Source organism: Osmia lignaria, chromosome 4 (genome assembly GCF_051020975.1).
Source record: "Osmia lignaria lignaria isolate PbOS001 chromosome 4, iyOsmLign1, whole genome shotgun sequence".
Lineage (NCBI taxonomy): Eukaryota > Metazoa > Arthropoda > Insecta > Hymenoptera > Megachilidae > Osmia > Osmia lignaria.
Genome location: NC_135035.1, coordinates 11412721 through 11429835, shown reverse-complemented (window position 1 = coordinate 11429835; position 17115 = coordinate 11412721). Strand labels below are relative to the sequence as shown.

Below are 17115 nucleotides of genomic sequence, written 5' to 3'. Positions count from 1 at the left end.
AGGGGGTGAACGCTCGAACGTACCGATGTCAATCTTGCATCTGAATGGACCAGCCGCATGTCATCGTAAGCGATAGGTCGTTCGTGAATTACAAGTGTTGAATGATTTTTCGCGATAATCCAATATTCCTGATCTGTTCTTTACGGCTGCATTTAAATCAGAACGATCTACCCTTATTCGCGCGGATTGACTCAGCAGTCATGATTAATTTTAACGCATTATGGTGACACTTGTTTGCCCGGGCATCGGCATTCTTTGACACTGGATCGGGTGCACTGCTGGATACTAGTTGAACAAACGAGCCTGTTGAAAGATAAAACCACACAATGCGCCACAGGACTCTGCATCCTACAATATTTCCTTTCCAGGAAAAACTCTGATGCGACTTCTAGGGCGGCATTGACTTTTACTACTGTACGACTAAACGCGTTGACTTTTACAAAAAAGGAAAATCGTATCTCTCGAGAAATTCGCAATGGAAAGCATCAGCAACATACGTGTTCAGGATCGTAACCAGTTCTTCTCTCGTTCTTATTTTCTCTTTGAAATTATGAGAGAAAAGAAATGGTTGTAATATCCAGGTAACTTTTTTTTCCGGTACATCATTTATAAAGTTAGAGGAAAAAGTTGTATAGCGAACCAAGAGATATCCGCGAAGTCGTTAATTTTATATCAAAGCCCTTTTACGACCCTACCTGGAACAACGTGGGTCCCAGGCATGGTTCTGGAAGGAAGCAATTATCCATTTTAATTCCTCGTTGACTTGACGTGGGGTATACACACGGATATGTTAGACTGTTTGATCAGTCCGGCCATCCGTGGTCGTTTCAGTTTCTCGTGATTCGTTCTCGGGGTACGGCACACAAATCATATTCAGCCGGCCGTGGTCTAGAATTCTTGTTCTACCTTTTAACTATCGTCGTCGAACCCATGCTCTTGCCGCAGAAGCGGTCAACCGGCACGATTGAGACAATAGAAAGAAACTATGACCTGCTCCCTGTTAATTAAAATCTATTGGTGAATGATGGCCCCACATAGGATATACGTTCATCCATTTCTTTTTAAAGAGTCATTACTTTTCATCAAGGTATTCATTTAGAAATTGTAAACCAACTGTTAACGTCCGTGCTATTGCCTTTGAGACAATTGCCGAATGGGATTAAAATTTAATATCGTCCTTGGTACCTTTGAAAGAGAATTACCTGCGGATTAGCAGTATATAGCGTCATAATATTTAGAGCAGCCCTTGCAAAGGCTTGTTAATGCGATATACCTAGAGTGTTCGTTAACCTTTACTGCCTGTCTTATTGTCCTGTTTTACCGGGAAACGCTCCGACAGAAAGCGATTGCTTGGAAACTTGCCGACACCAAGTTTTGAAAGGTAGCACAATTGTTACCTTTAATTCGGCACGATCACAAACGTCGAGTTGCGTAATGAATCCGCGTACAATGTGACGGCTTCCTTTGAACGGTAGATATTCTCACGGCTTCGAATGGATATCCTGAGGATACCCGTCGATTCTGGTTCTTATTCCAGCATTTCTTTCTTTATTTCCTCTTTCTTCATCTCGAACGCAACAGGTCGTATTGTGACGAGGGTGTCATTCCCTTCGAATGGGATCGGCGAGAGAGGACCCCTTCGGTTCGATCCTTGCATCGCGTCGTTACGACGGAGCACAAATTTATGGACTTGGGACCGACGTTTTACAGCAGGTACATGCCTCTTTTCCCCTTGTTCTCGCACCTTTTGCGGATCGTTAATTCGTTCACCGCGATCGGCTACCTTCGGCATGTTTGATAATTCGAGAACAAGTTCGTTTGGTGGAAAAAAAAGACGTGACAGCTCGAAGAAGTTTGATCATCGTAATAAGACTTCCGTGCATGACGTTGAACTAACAGAAGGCTTTCGCAATTCGATCTTATCGATTATCAACCTTAGCGATCTACCGGTCTTTGTCCGTAAACGATGTGTAATAAATGAATATCGTAACGCGACTAGGAGAACCTGCTTATACGCTACCAAGACTCGTTTTCTTTCTCTCTCTGTTCGGCAAGTGATTAATGACGAAGCACTGTTTGCTGTCCATTTGTCTACAGCTGAACAGGTCGGAGCAAAGAACGAGGGCCCTAATCGTACGGTGAAACGTTATTCGAATCGGTTCGATAGCAGTTAAGTTTGATTACATTATTAACCTTCCGAGAATTCGGTACTTAGTTGGACAATTAAAAGCAACCCCATCAGGTGAGAAGAATAGGGTCGGTACTTATAGTTAGGTTGTTAACATTAGCTACGGAACTTTCCCAAATATTTGACTGGTCAGGTAAAAGTAAACTCGAGTTCTGTTTCGGTGTAACTAGCCTGTTTACGTACAAGATAACAGTGATCTTCGGTAAACGTTGTAATCTCTTATTTACACCCTCGTAATCCTAACCCGATTAGCAACTATGTAGCTGTTAGTGGGGCAGATCTGACTAATCTTGTTCCATAGGAAGGTACGCGATCCGATCGGCTTCAAATAGGCTTTCTTCCCTTACAGAGGAATCGTGAGCGGCCACGTTACGCCGATCATCGTGTGAAAACTGCAAAGTCTCGCTCCATTAGCTCCGAAGACTAGTCCCATTGTCGGGTCCATTGTTGAGGAACGTGGGCCTCTGCCTCTTTCTTCCTCTCGTTTCTTCTTCACCATCATCTATCTCGTTTTTTCTCTTCTCCTTTTCCTCCTCCACACTTCTCATGCCTTGTCTTCTACGTTTTCTTCCAGATTCGAGCATAAGTTAAAAGAAACCCGTCAAGACTAGTGACCTGCTGATCCCGATGATGCCTCCTTCGACCAGGTAAATCGCGTATAAAATTGACCCGTAGCAAGGATGAAAAGGTTCGACCCTTAATGACGTCTCAACGAATGAACCGTCATCAGAGAAATGCCTTCGAGTCATCATCCAAGGGTGCCATTCGAAATTCGACGAAACTGTATGTTTTTCCATTTTTCAATATTTCTATTTTCTTTTTTTTTTTTATCAGAAAAAATATCGAAAAGATAAGTGCAATTACAATTTGATGTAATTTGAAAGCGTTAAATTATTGGCATTCGACTTCGAGGTAGTAGACAATTTCTAACCAAAGACCTAAGACCACACCGATTTCCAGCAAACTATAAAAGTTTGTGAGTTACGGTAAACCGTAGGAAAGCGTTCATTTTTCGAGAATATTAGTTCTCGTAAGCGATAGCTCATATTTATGCGGCCAGGAATGGACGGGTTCTTTACAAAAGAGCGCCGAAAGACTGTTACTGCCTACAAGAATTATGTTACGAGACTTCCCGTGTCCTTTTTCCATAAAGTAACGCCGCTAGCTATTCTGTTAATTCGTACAGCATTTCTGAATCTCTGTACGATAGATCACTCGAATGTATCGAAAAGTAGAAGTCTTTTTTTTTCATATAAAAGACGTAGACGCATAAGCCTAAGAAATATATTGGAAATCGAGGACCGTCAATTTCTTATTGCGGATAGCCGAGATCTGACCTGCGTCGTCCTTTCGATTTGCATCGGTCCACCGCCTCTGAATGTCTCCCAAAAATGCACGGCTTTCGCAGGAACATCGAACGTCCTGGCGAATACAACAAAGCGTACTTTTCCACCCTCGCGGCTCCCTCCGTTTACCGATTGGACACACACCGCACGAAAGTGCAGTCTGGATCATCGTTTCTCTTTTACTTAGTCGATGACCAGTCAAAGAGTCGATTTTTTTTTTTCAAACAGATCCACTAGATGCCCGACTTTTTCGGGGATCGATGGATCTGACAAAAAAGTGGAAAAAGTGCAAGAGTGAAAGATACGGTGAAAAAGTGCTAGTGTTATCTACGCAAAGTGATCAAAGGAACACAGTGCAACGAAGAAATACAAATTTTTGAAAAATTCCCATCCTCCCAGGGGAATCGATCGACTGCGTGGGAGTAGTGTTTACCAGCGAAGCAATTTACCCCTAGCGGAGACGTTAAGCGGCTTATTAGGGGACAATGGCCAGCTTCGAGCAGAGGAAAGTAAAGGGTTGCTCTGGGCGTGCCCCCACCTTTCACCCTTCTGCTGCTACAACATTGTCGCAAGATTTACGACGATGCTGCAGTTTGCAATGCTACTGGTACTCGTTCGGACATGTGTCATCCAGCACTGTCCAATTTCCATGCTTTTCCCACTTCTGCCAATACGATGCTTTCGATGAATTTGACAAACAACCACGAGTCCCCTGAGAGTTTGCTTGTGGTCATCCGGCAAATATTCCAGAAGATCGATGGTCCGCTCTGTCTTTTCGTGTACGTACACGTGACGTCGGATGATATTTCCTGCACGCCGGAAATTGATAATCTTCTTCCGGTATGCAGCTGACTCGTCGCGTTGGTCTGCCGTTATGTATCAGTGGAACTGACTTATTGTGACGTGTTCATCGAGATCATATCAGTATGTATAAAAATAACGAAGAAACTATGGACTGGTGATGAAATGCTGAATTCTCGCTAGTTCGCAAAGCCAAACTTGGTTTTACAGATAACGACAGCCTTCGTCAGCTGCCAAGATGCTATCGAAACAAGTTGTTTCTTTGAAGCTGAATAAACAAGAAGAAGGAAAGACAAGGAAAGTCAGAGAAAAAGTTATCGACTTGTCCTGGATTTTTCTCTCTGCTCCTCAGTATTTTTTCCAAACTACCTGCATTGGGCTACTGTTGGCATTGTTCGTTCAACAGAATCCAGTAATAGTACCTATCTGGTGATGATCGGTAGCGCGAAAGTGTCGTCACCTCGTCCTGCCAATGATCGCTTTACAGCCACCATAAACCGGCACTTTGTGCAGCCTGTGCAGTTCAGTTCCAGTTGGTACAAGGTATTGTGAATGCGCTCGTTCAGCACGACCAGGATCTTTCATGGATTTATGGTACGACGTACGCCACAATGCACACCTAGAACCTTTGGGAAACTGGCGTTCGTTATCACGTGCTTCCGTGCAATAGACAGGTCATCGCGGGCCTCTTGCACGCTTTGATACGTCTTTGCAAGATTCGTCCGTCTCCATTGACGACCATCATGGAACCTTTAAATACCGTGAAAATTTTTACTTTGACTCCTTTCAACTACCAGCCAGCATCTTACGCTGCTCGAGCTTTCAGAAAATGCAGAAAATCTTTTCTCCTTTGCACAATTTTTTCAAGAAAGAGATGATTTTAGTAAGAGAGAAAGCTTAAACATTATTGCAAAGGCACGAAAGAGTTCGAAGAACCTTCTTGACGAAACGAAATGAGAGTATTGATCGACTTAAGCATCGAACAAAAAATGGAATGAGACAGAGAAAACGTCTCGTGATTTTCAGCGGATTCTGCCATTAGAAAAAAACAATTGTACGTGCTTTTAGTAAAAGATGGCGATTTGTAAAAACTATAGATGCTCTCCGGAGAATAGCATAGAATTCACGAAGACTTTCCTCGGTGGCATGAGGCAGCCCCCAGGGACGACCACAAAAGGTGCGTAGCCTCGATCCTCGATCCTCTATCCTCGGAACGCAGGGTTGATTTATGAGTCGATGGAGGGGAGGGCGCATGCGCACCAAGCCACAGGATTCACTGGGGTCTATCCCCACCTCCATAGAGGAACCCGGCAGAGCATTCAGCCTCCTCCCTTCTTCGTCGGTTCCTTGTCCACTCGGTTATTAAAACCGAGGCGACACGGTCGGCAACCAGCAATTATCTGGCGAACGCTCGGAGCCGCGCACGCTCCGATCCGAGCACAGTTCTCTTCGCTTTTCTTTTCATTTTTCTTTTCGTTTTCGTTTCGCTTACCCACGGTACCAGTGATTAAGATCGCGGGATTACTTTGTCTCCTGTTCCGTCTAGCGAACACGTGTCGAAGGATTGAGTTCATCGAAGGAGTAATTATATCTGTGGAAGAAACTATCACGAGGAATCAGGAAGTGAAGTGATGGCACAAGTGATGCAGTATCAACAGGTCTGTAATAAATACAGCAATAGTGTCCAACACGAACATCATTTTTGTGTAATTGCTCGTGAAATACGTTTGTTTGGAAGTGATTTTTCATTTACTTCTTTTATCAATTTATCGTGCTTTGAGAAGGAAAGAGATAGTGACCACGCGACGATACATTTTCCAACGCCAGAACTGTTGATCGATGTTAAAATAATCTGAACTTTATTTGTGTTGCAGATGTGCATGCCGACAATGTCTCCGATGCCAGGCATGACGCCAATGTCTGGCCTCTCAATGCCGATGCATCAACCCGCGGCTATGGACTACGGAAGTCCGGGCATCCATTATCAGCCGTACAATCCTGCATTAGGCAGTCATCATCTTCAGACCAGCCAATCCAGCTACTGGTACCCTGGATCCACGAGTCACGGTCAAATTACCGAGCCGCTGACGCCGGCAGCGTACACGATGCCAAGCGTACCAAGCAGCACCGCTTCGTGGTCCACTCAAACGCATCTCAGCCAGCCTCAGTTAACAACGATCTCGGCGATTCAGCATTATTCTTTGCCTCCAAGTCCCGCCGAACTTCCAGCAAGCCCTCAGGATCACGCTTCCCCGTATCAGTGGCCGTTAACACCTCCAGCCGAACATCATTTGCTTGGCACGGACGAGGTTGGTAAAGCCGGCAGAAAATGCACGAGATGTCGATGTCCAAACTGTCAGACGGATAGCGGAGCTCAGTTGGGAATCGACGGCAAGAGGCAACACGTGTGTCACGTGCCTGGATGCGGTAAAGTGTACGGTAAAACCTCTCATTTGAAGGCGCATCTCAGATGGCACACCGGCGAACGACCTTTCGTTTGCAACTGGTTGTTCTGCGGCAAACGATTCACCAGGAGCGATGAATTGCAGCGTCATCTTCGAACACATACAGGCGAGAAGAGATTCGCTTGTCCAACGTGCGGGAAAAGGTTCATGAGGAGCGATCATTTAACGAAACACGTGAAAACGCACGAGAATCAGAAGAGAAAAAGTTCCACGGCTAAGAAGGAATCCAATAAAGAGAATTCGTTGATCGCCGCGCCCATCCAGAATTCGTATCCACCGACCGGCGGACAGTACACCATGATTTAGGATTAGAAAGTCTCCAAATTATTAGAATCGAGAAAGAATAGTTTACGCTGTGCTAAACTGACACGACTGATGGATCACAGTGTCCGTCCTTGTAAATAGTTGACCAATGTTCCTTGTTTCTCTTGTAATTATTGTACATATATGGAGAGAAAATTGTATATTTTTGTAAATTATATGTAAGTTTAGGTGACGTTAATTAAGTTACGATACAAATAAAAATGATTAATAATAATGTTTGACCATCCAACCCGATAAATTAAATACTCCTTTAACATGCTAGTGCAGCGTTGTCGTAGGAAATAGGGGTGATCAGAACGAACGTAAATTTTATGCGGACTAAAGCTTCGATTTACCGTGAAAATTCACATAATAACGAATCATCCCCTTGCCGTATATCAGGTTCCTCTCTGACATCTTCCTGTCATACGATACATCACGAGACCCGCCCAAGAAGCACAATACGACGCGGATACTTTAGAATCGAGCCCTTCTTCGTAGTTTTCGATGATTTCCTACCTGGCAGGTGTCTCGATAAATAGAAAATATCATTTCATAGAAACTCTACCCTAAATATCCCGATCGTCTCCGTATTCCTCTTTTTTTTTCCAATAAATTAGGAGGAAAAAAATGTTTCTCTTTCTGTTCACGAGACAGACGAACAAGATTCCACGGTCTTCCCTTTCTAACTAGGGCAAGGTTTTTAAAGGAACTCCGGAGTAGTTCAAAGAGGAGTTTTTCGAGGGGAAATTGATGAAACGCGTACGGCACTGTAACGGGTCGTTTCATTCGTATTCCGGCCAAGAGATGGCTGCACGGTGAATGGAAAAAGCCCGCGTAGCCCTATTAAGGGGGCGGCGCGCCGTAGCCCCATAGCCCCGTTGCCCCGGCAAGGATTCATGGCTGGCACGTAGAGGTAGAGGTAAAGAGGCAGACGCAGAGATAGAGGTAGAAGAAGCGCAAGAGAGGGAAAGCTAGGAGGTAAAAGGAGAAAGGGAGAGCGTGGAAGAAACGAGAAGAAGGTGTAAAAGCGAGACAGAGGTGGAAGGTGGTAGGTTAAGGGGAGGAGAAGGGTGGAAAAAGGGGTACGAAAATGGAATAAAACAAAAAGGAGGCAGCCGTGGAGCAAATTATAGGGAAAAATAGGGAGGGACGAGGCGGAGGAGGCAGCACAGGCCTCGGTGGTGTGGCACTCATGGAGGAAGAGGATCAGGTGGATGGGTGGAAAGGTAGGAGGGGAGGAGGGGTGGCGCCACGGCAATTCCAGGCTCGCGTTCAACGTTCCCCGTGGAGTACCGCGGATAGCCGCGAAGTTAGTGCGCAAGAGATTCAAAGAGAGTTCAGAGTGACGAGAGACTCGTGTCTCCTGTTTGCCGGTTCTCGATCGCCGGTCCACCGCGAGCTGAGATCACTGGTCACCGGTCGCCAAAGAAAAACGCGCCCGCGAGTCGAACGAGAATCGTCGAGAGCGCGACGAAGGAGGACAGCCTTTGATTCTAGGGGAAAAAGAGAGGGAGAGAGAGGGAGATAGAGATAGTGAGTCGAGTACACAGTACACAGCTCTCTCTTACGCGTTACACGCGGTCAGTGCAAGAGGCTGCGACGTGCCGCGAGCATGCGTCTGCGACGGACAGCCCTTAAGGCGGATACGCAACACGCCGACTCGCCGTCGTTCTCCTCGTTGTCAATATCCGTGAACCCTCGATTCTCAACGTCGCTACCGAACGAATGCACGCGCTGACACTGTCCATAGGGCGAAGAATGCACTAACAGGTTCGTAGGCGCGCGCATGTCATCGATCAACCCGAGACCGATCTCGATTCTTAACCGATTCGTTCGCGATCCTTATGTCTCTTTAACGAACTACAATCACGCGAGTTGCCCGCCACTATTGTTAACCCTTTTATCCGTTTCATCATCCCCTACCAAGTGGTTTCCTACGTTCACTACTCCGTTCGCGACACCTCGGTGAACATGGAACAAACAGTGACCACTTCGAAACGAATGCAACGTGGCTGTGATCGATATCTTGGTATCATGATCGATCGGTGTGCACATTCGATACATTGTTCACTGTGTTTATTCAATTAAACACGACAAACTACTTTTATCGGTTAAAGTTGTACTATAGCCGTGGTACGATACAGTGCGAATCTAGGATAGAATGCTTTTGAAACTCGTTTATCGAACAGTGATCAAAAGTTGTGTCAAAGTGTGGTTTACTGTCATACAGTGTAGACAGTGGTATTCGAGCAGACCGTTCTGAGGATCGAACAGGGCTGTTCGAGATATCGTTTTTCATCGATATTTTTGAGATTCGCGAGACCAAGTAAGCCGACAAGCTGGACGCGGAGGTCGGTGGCGGCGGAGGCCGCAGGGGTATCAGCCCCCCAACTCATCTTGGCAACATAAACGTAGGTTTTTATTTTCCTACTTTGTATACGTTGCGTGATTAATCCTTTTAGCCTTCTTTTTTATTTCGTAAATGATTTAAAATGTACCAACATAATTTGCACACCTAAGGGGGTTGCATCGTTATTTTCTAATAGTTATATACTGTTGTGTAAACCTAGTAAGTTAATATGCAACTTATAAGTAGGCAGAAAATTGTTAATAATTGGTTTAGTTAATGGAAAAGTATTTTACAAAGTGAGCAACTTGTACGGAGTTGTGAATTGATCTTCCGTTTATCGACGGCACTTGCACGTTTCCCCGCTTTTAGTGTAATCACGCTCGTTACCTGAAATTACGCATAATAAATGGAATTTCTCGTTTTATTGCAATTCGTTATGGCTACCCCAACGGATGTGTCGTGTCAATTTGCGACCTATGACGAATACAAATGTAATGGGTATTTCTTACACGGTCAACGGAAAGAACTTTTTAATAATTTACCGTGATGAAGGGGTCATTTTACTACTTGATGATAGGAGATTATCGAATGTGAAACGAGCAATAGAACGACACCGCACTTTTACATTTTTCTCTCGTTTACCCCTTTCAAAAATTACTACAAGACCCTTCCCAAAAGTTGGGATTTTCACTCTATTTATAACTTGGTATTGCAACTACAAGCTTTTTAAATATTATGTTATCCATTATGTTGAACAGGGTAGGTTGATTTCGGAGGTATCAAAGCATTCACTAGGTTCTTTTTCGTTTTATGTTAGAACGTCGAAAATTTACTCGTTAAGACCAAGACCGATATTTGCGAGGTCGCAAAAGTTAATCGTGAAACCGTAATTTGGTTACACGAATTCGTCGAGAGAACTGCTAGCCAGTTCTGGCCGATATAGTAAACGTTACTATGTTGCTACGCCCGTTTCACGCCCACCATACATCATGCGTTATACGCAGACCTACCTGCCGACGTACACGCTCTTTCAAAGGTGTTGCATGTGTTCTGAACAAATCCTCGATGCAAAAATTGCACGCAACTTTGTTCGCGTACTTACAAAAGTATACATTTCGAGTAGTGCATTTGTCACGAGTTTTTCAGTAATTCATGACGTGGTGCCAGGTCGAATTTGAACCATTAGGGACATGTAGTAAAATTCACGTGGGTGTAGCATGGCTAATTTAAAAGAAACCGAACAGGCTTTAAGAGCCAAGAAACAAATATATTTGAAAAGTTATGAAACCGTCTATAGGTAGCGAAGAGAGTAGGCCATTGGGTCGTTGGTTGAAACGCGGCAGAGCAGACGGTCGTAAGGCAAGAAACACAGTGCCGGCACTTCGCTGACACACCTCCACACAAATCTAATTAATTTATATCCTGAGAGAGGCGCCACTAGGGATGCTAAGTCGGACAGGAAAAAGAAACGAGCAAAGGAGAAGGTACCGTGGTACCTTCTCGCTTTTCGACTCGCACAATCAAAGGTTCTAACATTCTGAGCAGGGAAAGGATTTAGAATCCCTTCTCGAACCTTCTTCGACAAAGCACATCGATTTTTTTTTCTCTCTTTTGCCTCGTCGCGTGCTAGGAAACGTTTAAAACTGTAGCAACCGTGAAAAACGAACAGGCTGGCGTTAGAGGCGTTGAAAGGAAAACAAAAAAATAGAAGCTAATTACCCGTTTATATCGCATAGAAATTAACGAAACCAACGAGCAAGTATCGTTAATTAAGAGAACGAATTTCTGTGCGACTTTGAAACATTTGAGAAGAATCGCGTCGCTCTACATAACTGTTGGTTACATTGTCAAGTTGATGGGAATTATAGAACGGAACGGACACGAAAAAGCACGCCATAATACCTTACCGGCCAACCGACAGGTAATTAACCTGTCCCCTCAGAAAATCTACACGCGTTCGTACAACACGTACCACTCGAACCCTCATTAGCGGTTTACCTCGAGCGTCGCGTGAACTTTGCACCTGCAAATTGCCACCTCCCAGTTTTCCTTTACCGCGATACACCATGGTTCGACCACCATACAACTGTATCCTCCATGTCGACGTCCCTTTTGTCGCGTTTAGGACACCAGTTGTTCATTGGTTAAGAAATCGGAGTGGCCGCCGCCAGATGCGGACGATTTCACTCGCGAACAAGCAGCTGTTGTAGATTATGCAATTCTGACGAGAATAAAGACATCGGTGTCTTTTTCTTTAACGGTGAGGATAAAAGGGTGGTTCCGGTGCTGGTTATTGAAAAATAAGAGCCCCTAGCGGCAACTAAACACGGTGACACGTACTTGCTCGATTTACTTTTTAGCATTTTGCATACTCAACGGGACTGGTTAGATTCGTGAGGTTCTCGGATCCGGTCCTCGTGTTATTAAGCTATTATTCTTAATTAGAAACGAATCGGAGGAAACGCTGTGAATTAAGCGTGTGTCCTCCCCTTCTCTTCTAACTTTTATGTAGACGATTAATAATTTGTACGGAGCAAACGAGCCTCCGAACATTTACGGCGAGGCGAGAGCGCGTGCGCGGAATAAAATAAGCGGATTATGCAGATGAGAGTCCGATTCTGTCACTTTTGATTTACGGTCGACCCGTTAAGGATGCGGGAGCGACAGCGGAAGGACAGAAGAGGAACGAGGAGACCGCGGGAGGAGGAAATTTCCTCGCGGTACACGAACCCCACCGACCACGAACTATTTACGTTCCCCGGATAAGTGTACTATTAACTAACCTCACGCTAATATCTACGTTTTCTACCTCATTATGTTAATTGTGGGACCTGCGGCCCTCGAGGCCACGAAAGGGCACCGTTGCACCACCTCCGTATCAAACCCTCCTACTCGCCGTGCATTGCCGTTCTTTTCACTGTTACACCTCGAGAATCTTGGTTCGATTTCAAAGGTGAAAAATAGCTTCCCTTCGATCGATCGTAGAAAAGCGTATCATTGGTCCGACTGATAATTTTCCGCGTACTTGGAACGGAGTCGAGCGTTCCACGGGAACGGATAACGTTTGCAGCGCGATTATTACACACGGCGCATGGAAACGAAAAGAGAGCGGTAAAAACGGCGCCTTAGCTGCCCCCGGCGAAGACTGGAAGCCGTTTCGTAATCGCGGCCTGGATCATTTTCTGCACGACTGCGCGGGAAATTAGATCACCTACCCCTCATCCCGGTAGCGAGAGATCTAGGCAGGTTTCATCGCACGATACAGGAAGAGTCACTTCTTCTTCTTTCTTCTTCTTTGTCCCCCTGTTTCACCTCGTCATTCGCCTCTCATCGGCAGCTTGTCGTTGATAATTTAGCAATTAGTTACGATTTTTTTTCCCGCCTACTTCTCGTTTCTTCACTCGAATAGATCTCCTTCGTTCTGGCTTCTTCATCTCGTGTAACGCCTTTATTCTTGATCCATGTTTCTGGACCGTTATACTCGTCCCGTTATCAGCATTTATTAACTCTCGTTCGTTTCTTTATACCTTTTGATAGCGCATACCGTGTATATCAGTTTTATTCCGGCATCTTGAAACGCTCGCTCGTTCAAGATGCGCTGTTCTTTTCATCGAATTTTACGACGGAACGTGTTAGCCGATTACGCGAAGTCTCGAGGATTATCCATAACCGTGGCGCCCTATAGAAGAAGATTCAAAAAACGTCTCGAACGTAGGAACCCGAGCCTTCTGTCTTCTTCTTTCATTCCTTCCCTTCTTCTCGACTTTCTTCCTTCGTTGGATCGTCCTCGTCCTCCTCTTCTTTGCTTCTCCTTGGCGCTCTGGCTTTGCTTTTGGCCGGGTGTAATCGGTTCCCCGAAGCCAGGGCTCATTATCGACCCGTCGGCCTAGCAATTACCTGCGAAGCCTCTTTCGACTTCGTGTGTGCCAGCCAGCACAGTTTCCGACTCTCCACGAGGCCTTCCGAGATCCTTCGAAGATCCTTTCAGAAGACCAGGAAAGAGAAAGAGAAAGATCAAGACGATGGACAAAGAGGAATGGACAAGAAGGAAGGGAAAACGAGAGAATATCCAGAGAAACACGGCAGTCTTCTTCGTTGATGCTGCTACCCGCTCGTGAAATGGCCAACACCGCGATAATCTGTACGAAGATGCGGATAAACGACCGATTATAATTACTGGACGCCAATAGTATGCGATAATTGCCAGGACTGCAAAGTTCGCACCAGTATTCAGCCGGGAGAACGCGAACCGGAGAATTTTCTTTCCGGAGGTTCCTGTTTTCCTGCTTAACAGCATTCTCGACGACAGGAGGCGACAGGAAGCGATTGGGGCGAAATTCTAACACGAAGTTTAACACAGATGTTGACACATTATCAATCATTGGGTAACGCGGGAGTCTTATATTTTCCAAGGAGTTAATGCGATATTAGTTTAAACACACCTTACGTCGACAATTGAAAGAAGATAAAAAGGAATGCAATTACCACTGTATACATATATTATTCCACGCAACCGGGTATTGTATTATCGCAATAGATGCAGTACGTTGTTATCGCTATCGGCTTGTTTTACCTAACTTGTTGCCAAGCAGCTCAACAAAGTAACATGCGTACGATTAACTCTATCGCGAACACACGACGATAGTCAAGGTAATTCTTGAAAGACCTGAATTTACTACTTCGTGGTTGCAACTTATACCACTCTACCTATTAGCTAATTTTCTTTCTCCTAGTCATTGTTGCGTCATTGAAACACAAAAGTGCAAGGAACGACCTTTTTTATCAGTGTCGTGTAGCAAGTTGAACGTTTCGTATTTCTTACTCGGTCTCGCTGTAGAATCCGATCGGTGTTCGACGAAAAATAATTTTTAAGGTAAGATGGAACTCGTGTTTTATTGATTCTTATGGCTCTCACGAGCAGAAAAGATAAATGTAGAACGCGACGCATCGCACAATCAAAACCGCTAAAGGAAACAGGAATATCAGGATAGCGCAACGTTCGTGAAACACGATATCTGATAATTTATAGTCCCTCGAGAGCAACGGCTGTTTGATAATAATTATACCTGGCGCGTCGTTTTCTTGTTACTGTTGAGTGAAATTGATCATCGAATAAGCTCGGCTTGTTTAAGGATACTTGCACGATTCGAAGGTTGTACATTTAAAAAAGACATTTCATTACGAAGCGACTCCATTACGAATCAAGGCTTAACGAGTTTCGTATTCCTGAGCATACGCCGAGGAAGCTTATCAGAGAGAGGTATCGCAGTTTTTATGGAGCTCGTAAAACGTTAAACCTTCAAATGTTAAAATAAAAGTATTCGCGACCACTTTGAGAATTACTGCAGGTAGTTGTATTCACCACTTGGCATTAGCTGAAAAATAGCACGATTTCACGAGCGGGTCGAATGTTAATTCGTAGAAAAATCTTAAAATAAATGTCATTTTCACTCAGACTCCAAATCATCGACCTCGATGTAAAGAGGAACATTGGGGATGCACGAACGATTTCGCAGCTCGTATCAATCCGTGTCATCGGACCGCAATGTTCCTCGAATTATCGATCGTTCTCTTCCTTCAACCGACAAGAGTGGAAAGCACGTCGATCGTTTTCCAGCAACAAACCTATATGCTCGAACGGGTTAAGATTATCCTCTTCCTGTCGTTAGTGCGGTTTCGCGTAGAATTCAACCACCGGCAATAGAATCGTACTCGGACACGTGAATAGGGGAATGTAGATCAGGTTGAGCGCTGACTTGCAACAAAATGTTAACGCTTGGCCTCACCTTTCATGAGAATGATTAAAAGAGTAAAATGAAACAAAATTGCAACCAGCATTGATAAGGTTATAGTTGCCTGCGTGTCTCTTGAAAGTAATAGCCATCAAAGAAGCTAAAGGTTAGAGATCACAAGTGCTGGTTTTATCCGCACTCATCTCCTTGAATTAATTAAGGCAACGCCACGCTGCAAATTAGCGACGGCAGTGTTCGAAATCGAGTGGCATTTCTGTGCAGTCCGGTGGAAAGTAATTAGGTGTCATTACCGCATCCCGGTAACGGGTATACGGCCTGGAGTAAGAGAGTCTGGATTCAGTTTGTTGAAGTGATTATTTTTATTGTCATTTCCGGCTGGATTCTCGGAAATCTCGGAAACGGCACGTAAGCTCGATATACACGAGATCCGCGAATTTCTTTCTCTTCTTTCTCTTCTTCAAGCATCCTCTTTCGCGACTTCCTCTTCTCGTTCCTCGAACGTTTATCTCCATTTTCCGTTTCCTTGAATACACTCTAACAAAGTAATCATTTTAACCAGCAGAGCATTTGATCCACTTTTCTCTGGATAATCTTTGTCGTAACGGGATAATTAAAGAAAGGAAAAACGAAAGAAAATTTTGAGTGACATTAATATTACATCAATAATAGGGGGTAGCAAATTGATAACTCAAATTGAAAATTACGTGGTCAGGTCCTTAGTAACCATTATTATAATTTGCCGCAGTACACGTGGTCATTTTCACTATGGCAGTCACCGTGTTAACGCTATATTTCTTCTTATGCTTGTCTTGACTCAGCACCTTGCGTGTTACCGCAGTTTTTCTTTTACCATACCTATGTTCTTTTGTAAAAAGGGCCTGCTAGTTAATTTGAAATAAATTGCATAATTGTAAACCGCGAGAAACGCGTGTCAACCTCGACGCGATTACGTCCGTTTCGAGCAACGGTGCATTTTTCATCGTCGCAGGAGTTTTGCGAGCTCCGTCGCGAGACAATAATTTCCACGCAGTACATCAGCGTTTACCAATTTTTCATATCGTTCGGGGTACAGTATATCATCGTTTCGTTCGAGTCGTGCCACGGTGTACCTTGGCTGTGTATGTCCGCGGTGTGCCTCGAGCAGTGTAAGAAAAGTGGCGGTACGCGTAACCGCAATAAAACTCGCATTACGCTCCGCGTAATACGTGCATAAAGTATCTGCGTGTGCAGTAACGCATATAAAATGGTGAAGTTGTTCGCGTTCTCCTAGGGCAACCTCGTTCCCGGCACCGACGCGGAATAGATTTATGTATTTCGAAGAAAACAGGCGTCCGTGTTATGTCGCGACGCCGACGACGACGACGACCACCACTGTTGTCGTTCTTTCTTGCCCTGATGAAATTCAGAACGGTTGAAAATCGAAATAGCGACCGGTTGGCGTGTCGACGGTAATTTGCCGCTTTCTATTCGATCCAATTTGTCGATACGAAACGCTAGAGCGACACGACTTCCGTAATCGTTCGGAGAGCACCGCACACGCGTAAAACGTGGGTGTGGAAGGCGCCAGCAGCTCTTTCGCTACAGCTGGATCGTGTTTCTGGCGTGGCGATACCGGTATCCCTTCATTCCTGAGTAATCGTCAGGCCCAAGGCACGCTATCCGCCATTTTCTAAATACGCTGGCCGAATATCGGCCGTACGGGAACCGTGGCTTCAAAGAAACCTCGTATCTCGTGTTCGAAATACCTAGCTATCTCTTTCCTTCCACCGCGCTGTTAAGAAATTTATGCGAGCTGTAATTAACCCTTTCAACGTGAAGCTCTTACATTACATTTCACTGTCTGAAAGAAACTTTATCGAAGGTGGATCGAAAAAGGGAGCGAACAAGGTGAAGATTCGTGACAAAC

At 44.8% G+C, this 17115-nt stretch overlaps 1 protein-coding gene across 1 annotated transcript; it reads left to right on the top strand.

Moving 5' to 3' along the window:
• Window positions 1-5667: 5667 nt before the first annotated feature.
• On the top strand, window positions 5668-7569 carry LOC117603526 (uncharacterized). Its single transcript, XM_034322774.2, has 2 exons — window positions 5668-5993; window positions 6210-7569. Exons 1-2 carry the CDS (start codon window positions 5967-5969, stop codon window positions 7104-7106), a joined length of 924 nt encoding a protein of 307 aa, XP_034178665.2. The 5' UTR covers window positions 5668-5966; the 3' UTR covers window positions 7107-7569.
• Window positions 7570-17115: the final 9546 nt, after the last annotated feature.